The 10,241-nt window shown below is 41.9% G+C and overlaps 1 protein-coding gene across 1 annotated transcript in view; it reads right to left on the bottom strand.

Annotated features, from left to right (window-relative positions):
• The window catches only part of TRIP13 (thyroid hormone receptor interactor 13), a 21,696-nt gene that overhangs the window by 6,445 nt on the left and 5,010 nt on the right, over positions 1–10,241 (bottom strand). Inside the window, exons 4-8 of the mRNA XM_006762495.2 lie at positions 7,901–8,030; positions 6,884–6,939; positions 6,101–6,191; positions 4,460–4,532; positions 564–627 (exon numbers count right to left, since the gene is read on the bottom strand). Coding sequence (XP_006762558.1) covers positions 564–627; positions 4,460–4,532; positions 6,101–6,191; positions 6,884–6,939; positions 7,901–8,030 — 414 coding nt within the window. The remainder of the gene's footprint in view (positions 1–563; positions 628–4,459; positions 4,533–6,100; positions 6,192–6,883; positions 6,940–7,900; positions 8,031–10,241) is intronic.

The raw sequence follows: 10,241 nt of genomic DNA, 5'->3' as shown, positions 1-10,241 counted from the left end.
CTTCCCCTGCCTCATCTGCCAGGACACTGACACTTGAGCCCACAGACTCCTGTCCAGGGCCACAGGGCTCACCTGTCTGCTTCTTATTTCCCCTTCCCCAGCTGTCCCCAGGACTGGGAATGAGATGAATCATGGGTGCCAAGATGCAAACCAGCCAGACACACTCCTTACAGACACTCCCTGTCCCCACTCCAACCTACCAGAAGGGCTCACTGACAGGGCTGCCTGCGGCAGAGCACTGCAGAAGTGAGGGATACCTGTAATGTCACCTTGTCCAAGCCCCTCAGTTCACAGATGGCAGAAAAAAGGCTCAGAACTCCGAGTGCATGCTCAGCTGATGGGTGCAGTCCAGGTTAGAACTCAGGATGCCCTCCCTCCTCAGACAAAGTTGACAGTCAAAGTTGTCTGTTGTACCCAGGCTTTCAGGCCTCACACTATTTCCAAGTGACTGCTTAGCTCTGAAAATTTCCTCTGTCCACAAAGTCAGATGCACAGAAAGTCTGCCTAATATACAGGCCATCTTTTCAACTATATAGTTGACAATCCAGAGAATTAATACTTACTTCTGAAAACCACTTAGAAAAGAGGCTGTGGCTATTTATTTCAATTAGTTGGCCATATCGGTACCTAGGGTGATAAAAAAAAGGAGTTAAGACAATTACTTTACAAATTAGTCCTCTGGCAACCCGTGACAGCACTTTTGCTCATTAAATACAACAGCTCTCAGCTGCCCAGTGTGGTGAGCATTACTAACAAGTCATTATAATTACTGACAAAGAACTAAGGTACCTACTAGTCTGTACAGTGGGGCCTCGACTTACAGTATCCCGAATAACGAGTTTTTTGAGATACCAGCTCTCTCTTGGCCTATTTTTTGCATTGAGTTGATAGAGTAATTTGAGTTAAAGAGCTTGTTAACGAGCTCCTTAACGAGCTCAGTCTCGGAACGAATTCAACTCATAAGTCAAGGTCCCCCTGTATACTAAATAGTATGAAAAATCTAAAGAAATGCAACCAACAGTTCTGGTTGAAGCAAATTAAGTTTTTCAAACTGAATATCTTCATTTGAATTAAAACAACAGTAAAATTCTTCTCATTTTTAATCTACTTATACTTTATATTTATTTTTTAAAAGTACTACTGGTACTAATAAGCAAACAAATCTAAACAAGCATATGAAGTTTTGTCTGGCACTGAATATTTTTTCCTCCTTCCACAAAACCTTAAAGACTGTGACAATTTATTTTCCAGCACGAATTCTAGCACTGTGGATACTCAGAGGGCAAAAAGTGAACCTTAACACACAAACTGAATGACATCAGCACTAATCCTGCAGCCACTCAGGAGGCAGCTGAGAGGTCTGACACACTGACTAGTAGTTCTGACTAGAATCACAGGAAACCAGACTGAGGCAGGACAGGAGCTGACTCCCAGGTCCTCTCCAGTGTCTTTCATGTTGAAAGTCTATAGAAGGAAAAGAATTACTTTCAAATTTAAAAAAGAGACTTTCCATTTAAAAAAGAAAATAAGACCACTTACTAATTCTGTTCACAAAAGAGAGGAGAGGGAAGACAGACAACATAACAAAATAAAGACTGGGTTGAGTCTCAGAGTTATACATTATCATATTTTTGTACAGTCACATATGGTTTAATGAGGGGATACATTTGAGAAATGCATGGTGAGGCGATTTCCTCACTGTGAGAGCTTTACAGAGGCACTTACACAGGCCTGGGCGCACAGCCCACTGCACACCTACGCTCTGTGGTGCAGCCTGGTGCTCCTCTCCTGGGCTATTAGCCTGTACAGCCTCTTACCATGCAAAACAACAGACGATTAAGTCAAGCACAAGAGAAAATGATGCAATCAAGAGACTTGGTAAACACGAGATGTATGACCCAGCAAACCCCCCCGACCCCCCACACAGCACTGTTTTACAGCAAACTCTTTTTATAAGTAGAAAGAGTACATTGTAAATAAAAATAAAAAGTATAACAACAAAAAGCATACACACTAAATACATAAGCCAGTAACATAGTTGTTTATTATCATTATCAAATATTATGTATTGTACATAACTGTATGTGCTGTACTTTTATACAACTGGCAGCTCAGTGCATTTGTTTACACCATCATCAGCACAAACATGTGAGTAATGTGTTGTGCTCTGATGTCATGATGGCTTCAATGTCACTAGGCAATAGGAATTTTTCAACTCCATTATAATCTTATGGGACCATCATCATTTATGCGGTTGGTTGTTGACCAAAAAGTAGTCATACCATGCATGACTGTACTGGGAAAACTTCTATTTCTTGTAACAACATTTTCACTCTATGGTGTTTTAGGAAACTGCCCATAGAGATCTTTAAAACACAGATGCATTTCAGTATGTCAAGACCAAGGCCACGTTGCTAAGCATAAAATAAAGGGTTGAAATAAAGCAATTTCCCTATGAAAAAATACAAAACACTTCGAAAAGAAAGTAGATATTTAAAAGTAAATCTCATAGAATTCCATTTTCTAAAGCCAAATGGGAGTAACAGGTACCAGATTTACACTGTGCCTTCACCAACTAGACTACTGGACCGCATAAATGAAGCAACATCTATGAAGGGCACTGGACAACAGGCACCAGAGGACTGTGACCTGAGAGAAGGGAAATAAATTGGCGCTAAAATCGTCCGGTTCTCTGTGTGGAGAAGACATAGGAAGAACACAACCACGGGGCTGAATTGAGGAGACAGAGGTCAGAGTTTAAAGAGCCTGAGGCGGCAGAGCAGAGGTCCAGAGGGCAGGAAGATTCTCAGAAATAAAGCACCAGAAATCATCCTGCTGTTCCCTCAAGTCTTCACTGAACACTTGGGTATCTATGAGCAGGGAAATCCATGAGGCTCTCCAGACCTATGAGCTACATGGTTTCAGTGCTCACACAGACTGGCTGTGTTCAAGTTCCCAACAGCCAGGTGGAGAATACCTGTTACTCATTCAAGGTGTTCAACTGAGACCCCAGGAGGAGCCCACTGGAGAATTAAAACTAGGCTCACCTAGACCTCTCTCTAACAAAGCTTAAAAACAAACCTCAAAAGGATTACAACAAATCATGAGTAATGGAAATGCCTATCAGAACAAGACCCAACAGCCTTTGGAGAACCTAGACACTTCAGACCACAATGTCTGCATTCCAACAGAAATTACCTGACATGCCAAGAGCAAAAAACGTGACCTGTAACCAGAAGAAAAACCAGCCAATAGAAAGACTCAGAAATAACGATTATGGATTTAGTTAACAAGAACATTAAAACAGCTCTTATTCACTTGATCAAGGATTTTAACAGAACATAAGTAAAAAGTATAAAAGGAACCAAATGGCACTTCAGAGAGAAAAAATTCACTATCCGAAATGAAAATTTCTCTGAATGGAATTAAAAGCAAATTAGATACTGCGGGAAACTATCCAAAGTGAAACACAGCCAGAAAAAGTTTAAAACCTGAAAAAACAAAAAAGTGTACCAGTGGCCTCTGGGATAACATCACACAATCTAAGATGCAAATTAATGGGCTCCCAGAAAAGGGGCCGAGGGGACACTTGGAAAATTAGTTGAGAAAATAAGGGCCAACTATTTTCTAAGTGTGATGAGACCACAAATTCCAAAGCAGACAGAACTCAAGGAGAAACAGACAAATCCACCATTGGAAGCTTGGCCATTCCTTTCCAGTAAGAGATAGAACATCAGACCAGACAATCAGCAGGGACATCAAGTACCCTGAGCTGACATCCATGAAGCATTCCACCCAACAAGAGCAGAAACACGGTCTTTTTTTTTTTTTTTAATATATTTCTTTATTGATTTAAGAGAGGAAGTGAGAGGGAGGAAGAGATAGAAACATCAACATACTTACCCTGCTAACTCAGTTGATTTGATTATCAAAGAAAAATCAAGCAAATGACGCAAATTGCAAAACATGGGAAAACAAATTTCCCACTCATCTTTCCTTCTTTCTCAGACCAGGATGGAAATTCTCACCCCAGCTCTAAAATCCTCACAATACCTTCGTTCAGGGAGAAAGTGTGGCAGAGCTGTAGAGACAGGCCGCAAGACAAATGAAAAACAACCCATCTGGATTTCCTCTGCTTTACTGTGGCACCATCTGTCCCCACACTAGCACGAAGCAGCAAAGAATGGGAAAGATTCAGGTGCTCAGAAACACATTCTTTGAAGTGCACATGGAACAGTCTGCAGGACAGACCACGTGCTGGTCACTAAGCAAGTCTCCATAAATTTAAAGAGATTGAAGTCATAACTCAAGACTATGTTGAGTATAGAGGAATTATTTTACAATGAAAGAGAGGGCCCTACTATTCATGTAAAGTTATTAAAAAGACAGCTTACGCTATTATAAAGGAAAAGCAGGGAATCTCATTCCCGCTACTCTCCTCTCTCAAAGCACCAGTTACCTGCTTGAAAGTCGAATGGTCAATTTCTGGGCCAAGGCTCTACACAGGGATGTTTTTCCAGTTCCTGGAGGACCTGTAACAAAATTTAAGCAAATACGTGTTTATGTCAGTGTTGTGGCAAATTTCTTAAAACAACAGCAGTTGCATTTTCCACAGAATACAAAATAAGATGAGAGTTCGACACCATGAATGTTATTACAAGCACTGTTTATTAACTCACAAAGAAGTTCGCTAGCAAAGTGCCATAAAATATTACCACTACTGTACACTTTAAAAGTCTTTTTTCCTAATTTGAATTTAACTTGTGCTTCTCGTCTTAGCTTCCACTGCCCCTGATACAAGCCCTGCTTCCGGGCCGAGGGGCTGGCTCAGCTCTCTGAGTGAGCACTGCATTTCCTGGTCTTTGTCTTCATTGACACCCTCTTTGTCCCCACATGTCATCTATGAAATTTACTTATTAAGACATCTTTCAAAAGTCAAACCCAGCCCTGACTGGTTTGGCTCAGTGGATAGAGCGTCGGCCTGTGAACTGAGGGGTCCCGGATTCGATTCCAGTCAAGGGCATGTACCTTGGTTGCGGGCACATTCCCAGTGGGGGGTGTGCAGGAGGCGGCTGATCGATGTTTCTCTCTCATCGATGTTTCTAATTCTCTATCCCTCTCCCTTCCACTCTGTAAAAAATCAATAAAATATATATTTTTTAAAAAAGTCAAACCTACCTTTCTTGCTAATCATCAGGACTCTTAGGCACTGAAGCTTTCTGTGTCTGCAGCCCACAGCAGCACCATCTTTCACTATGGCTATTTCTACACCGGCCTGCACTCCATACTAAACTAGAGGATGAATGAAGGCAAGGACCCTTGATTGTACAGCCTCTTGCTCTGTGTGTCACCTAACATGCCTTGCAGAAGTTCTGAGGTGTCCAATGTAGAAGAACAAGCGCATCTAATAGAAAATGCTGGTACATTCAACTGATTTTCTGCAAGCATTTTCAATAATGGAAAAGGAAATATACAACAAGTTCTAAATGAAATAATTGAAATACTATTGATTGCCTACTCTGAACCTGGTATCAGGATAATGTGCTGAGGTATCTGCTATTTAAAAGACACTTCTTGAAAGGTGTATACAAATGTACAATCTTAACTGGTATAAACAGGCTGGTTACTTTGAGCTCCTACCTCATTGTAATTTGGGAATGCTAGATTTCTTTCCATCCAGGGCTAAGAAAAATATCCCCTATCTTTCTCTGAGAAGAACTAGACAAACTTTCTGTACTGTAAAGTATGGTTTTGCAGCTTACTGCTCACAAAGCAAAGCTCTAAGAATGCTACAAAGAAATACAAGGCAATTTATTTTCCAAGGAATTTATGATCAATTGGGGGAAATAAGAGTTAATTGAAATGTTTAATAATAATATAAAAAGTCACAAGACAGTAATTGGGTAGCTGCCAGACAAAGGATCAAGTAACAAATGCCCAGAGTAATGTCAGCTGCATCAGCTTCACGGAGAAGGAACATTCTAGGACAACTCTGGCTCCACCAGAACAAAACTGCTGTAACTCCTCCCAGCAGGACAAAGGTACAAGTAAAACCCGGCATCACAGTCTACCTTGTCAAATGCAACCTCGCATGCCTTACCGTGAAGCAGCACCACCCGGTTCCAGGTGATGAGATTGCTGTCAACATTCCTATCTGAAAACAGTAACGCTGTCATCACATAATCGAGGAGCTGAGTGAAGAAAGGAAAATGCAGATAAAGAGGCTAACAGGCAAAGGCTCCCACTCTGTGTGCTCCTGCATGAGCAGCAGGGACAGGAGCAAGGCAGCCTTGCAGAGACGCCACAACCAGACGCTTCCTGGATCTATCACCAGCTTTCGTTTTAGAAGGTAACTTTAAGCAGAAGAGGATAGCTGCTGGCTATTACTATTATAAGCATAAACGATAAACAGTATTTGAATGCCTAGATTACACAAAATAACTAAGGGACTTGTCAAGTAGGACTAAGCTCCTTCCTCTGGGCTGACACAGCAGAAGGCAAGCACACAGCACACTCACTACAATATAACAGTCAGGACTCCCTCCTCTCGCCGTGGCTGCCCAGAGCAGCCTGGGAAACCAGGATAAAGATTTCCATTTACTTGCTCCATTCTGCCAACCTGCTCTGTCTGCAGTGTTCCCCTCAGCCCCCATGGTTCCTAAGAGTGAAAACCCACAGAAGCTGTCTTCACATTTGGCACCCTCCCTCTTCCCCTACAGGGGACGCCCCAGAGACCAACTCCACGTGGGAGCAGCCTCAGAGGACAGGCATCCAGGATATCAGCTGCTGGCGGGCTTGAGTCAAAGAGCTTTGAGTTGTTAGCAATACAACAGTGACTCTACTTTAAACAATGGGGTCTTTTGGGAAAAAAAGTGCAACTTACGTGAGATTTGACTTCCACATCATACACCAGGCTGTCCCACAGCCCGTGGAATTCAGCTGTGACAAAATGAAACAAAAACTTAACTTTAGGAAGCAAGCATTACACCTACCAGCTAGATCTACTCTGAGCCACCGATGCTCTCCCCTGCTCCACACATGGCATGCTAAGATTCTGATTACAGGGAAGTTAAATTTTTAAAAATTGTCTTAAAATTATATATGTAAAATAAATGTCAGCTATGTAGGATTTTTGACAGGTAATTAACTGGGTAAGAGTTGCTTTTTATCATGTTGTTACATACAGTCATCTTTGGTGGACCTGCGCTTTCCACAACACAGACTCTAATCCACCACTCTCCCTATAGGTCAGTCATGGCGAACCTATGACAACGTGTCAGAGGTGACACGCGAACTCATTTTTTTGGTTGATTTTTCTTTGTTAAATGGCATTTAAATATATAAAATAAATATCAAAAATATAAATCTGTTTTACTATGGTTGCAAATATCCAAAAATTTCTATGTGTTACACGGCACCAGAGTTAAGTTAGGGTTTTTCAAAATGCTGACACGCCAAGTTCAAAAGGTTCGCCATCACTGATATAGGTCAACAAGGCAGACCAGCGGTCTAGTCTAAACATTAGGACATCAGGCATAAAACTAGATGACTAAATTAACCCCAGGACTCTGCCTACAAGAACACATTGGCTAGTCCACGAATGAGCATCGAGACAGTTGGAGGAAGGAGTGGTCCAGCAGGACTGACTAAGTAGGCAGGAAAGAAGAGAATGGTCCCATTCTCAATGAAGACCATCTGTGAGGATCCAGTGTAAAGGAACTCTCTACTTCCCTCTTTTGTGATACACTTTCCATTTCATAAGATATAAAATACCTTAAAATCCTACAAAACAAATGAACAAAAACCTCTCTGGTTAGCTGACTTGGAAAGTCTGAGATGTATGCTATCCTCTGACCTTGTGGACTCAGCATGCTCTAACTACTGTTGCTATCACACCTACCTGCGGGCAGAACCCAATGATTTGCTGCAATTATATTTTCTGTCTCTTCTTCCAAATTTTCACTGGTGGGGCCATCTTCATTTAGGTGGAAGATGTGAAGTGCAATAGTGCACACACTCAAATCAATGGGCTGTGATGAGAAGGAAAATCAAATATATCTACACAAATGGAAAAATCACTTGCTTTTCAATTCTAATATCCAATTTGAATCCTAAAGTCCAAAAATAAAGATTGAAGGTGATGTTAATAGAAAAAGTCTATTATTTCAGATTCAGAATTAGCTCTTTAAAAAAAGAAAATATGGAACGCTTCACGAATTTGCGTGTCATCCTTGCGCAGGGGCCACGCCAATCTTCTCTGTATCGCTCCAATCTTAGTATATGCGCTGCTGAAGCGAGCACCAGAATTAGCTCTTTTAAATGTGTTTATCCCTCCCTCCCCTTTTGGTGTATAACAGCTATTTGAAAAAACAACTTTATTGTTTTTATAATTCTAAAAGTAACACACTTGTTAAAAATTGCAATTACAGAATGAAGAATGTCAAAGTTGCCCAGCATGGCTAAGTGGTTGAGCGTCCACAGTTAGATTTCAGGTCAGTGCACATGCCCAGGATGCAGGCTTGATTCCCAGCATGGGGCGTGAAGGAGGCAGCCGATCAGTGATTCTCTCTCATTATTGATGTTTCTATCCCTCACTCTTTCTCCCTCCCTTCCTCTATCTGAAATCAACAAATACATTAAAAAAAATATGGCTAAGCCCCCTATATCAACCTCATAGATGTTAGCCTATAATACATCCATACATATATCTGACCCAAAATTGATTCTATCCCAGTTTTCTACCCATGCTTTTCTCAGTTACTAGAGCTAGGAGACATTTTACATTAGTAGATAGAAATATCATTCTCTTTCATGGTTATAGCATATTTGGTGTGAATAGCCAGACATTTAACCAATCTCTAATAAAGTTAAAATATTTTGATAGCTAAGGTGGTGTGGGTTTGGAACCAGAGTGCCCATGAGGCCTTCCTGACTCCCCAGCATCCAGACAATTGCAGAGGAAGCCCTTTCTTCGGAGGGTGGTTCTGAGTTCATATCCTGGGAGTCACTCCTGGAGCTATAGCTAGAGCCTGCTACTCTCCACAATCTATCTCACGTTCATCTTAACGTTACTCAAATGTTTCCCATTATCTAAAAGATTAAAAATGGCAGCAGAGTAAGTGGATGTTGCACGGACATGCTTACAGGAACAAACTGGAATTACAACTAAAATACAGAAAAACTTCCTGAATAATCAACGGAAAACTCACTGGAGAGAACCCTGATACCTGAGGACCGAAAGTGGAGACCGCATAGAGACTGTTGGAGGGGTGGAGGCGCAAAAGGGCTGGCTGGTTGCCTACAAACAGCAACTGAAGTTCCGGAGAGATAGCTCAGCCGTGGGGGGTTGCCACTGAGAACTCTGGCATCTAATCCCCAAGCTGGGCCCAGCAGAAAGCACCAGAACTGAGAAGGGTAGCCACATAACATCTGGGTGTGAAAAGCAGCAGGGTTGCTGTCTGCCAGGGAGTGACTGCTGGAAATTCAAGCATCCTCTTAAAGGGCCAACACACAAAATTCCCTGTGGTGCCACGCACCTTGTGCTCCAGCAGGGAGGGCAGAGTGGACTGGAGCTGTGTGAGCAGAAGCCAGGGTAGGGGACTCAGGGGTTAAAGCTCAGAAGGCAGACACCCCTGGTTTCCTATGTTGAGTCATTACCTCAAGCAGTGGAGGACACCTTTCCCACACAGACACTTGCTATTCAGGCAGCCTTGCCTCAGGGGAAGACAGTTGACCCACCCTATTGGATAACACCTTGCCCTGAGGCCACTTAAGAGACTAAAAATAACAGCCTCCAGGCAGAAGCAACTGCCCCACCCTATTGAGAAAAAACAACTCTAGACACCCCTGAGGATGATTGCCTAGGGCAATTCAAGTTGGCACCCTATCAGTTGGTAGGCAGAGGCTCTCTCTGGAGGCTTTGAGTCTTTGCCTGATCTAATTAGTCAGAAACAGCATTTGACACTGTCCTGCACTAGAGATTGAGAGGTATAGCAGATCTACCTAATACCTAGTCACAAACCCAAACAGGCAGCCAAAATGAGGAGACAAAGAAACAACCCCAAATGAAAGAACACGAGAATTCTCCAGAAGAAGAGATAAATAAAATAGAGATAAGAAATTTATCTGAATTTATCTGAAAGAGTTCAGAGTAATGATGGTAAAGATGCTCAACAGCATGAGAAAAGATATAGTAACTATAAAAACAGAAATAAAGCATGACATTGCACAAATAAAGAACA

Source organism: Myotis davidii, unplaced genomic scaffold (assembly GCF_000327345.1).
Source record: "Myotis davidii unplaced genomic scaffold, ASM32734v1 scaffold135, whole genome shotgun sequence".
Taxonomy (NCBI): Eukaryota; Metazoa; Chordata; class Mammalia; order Chiroptera; family Vespertilionidae; genus Myotis; species Myotis davidii.
This window is presented reverse-complemented; position numbering and strand designations above follow the sequence as displayed.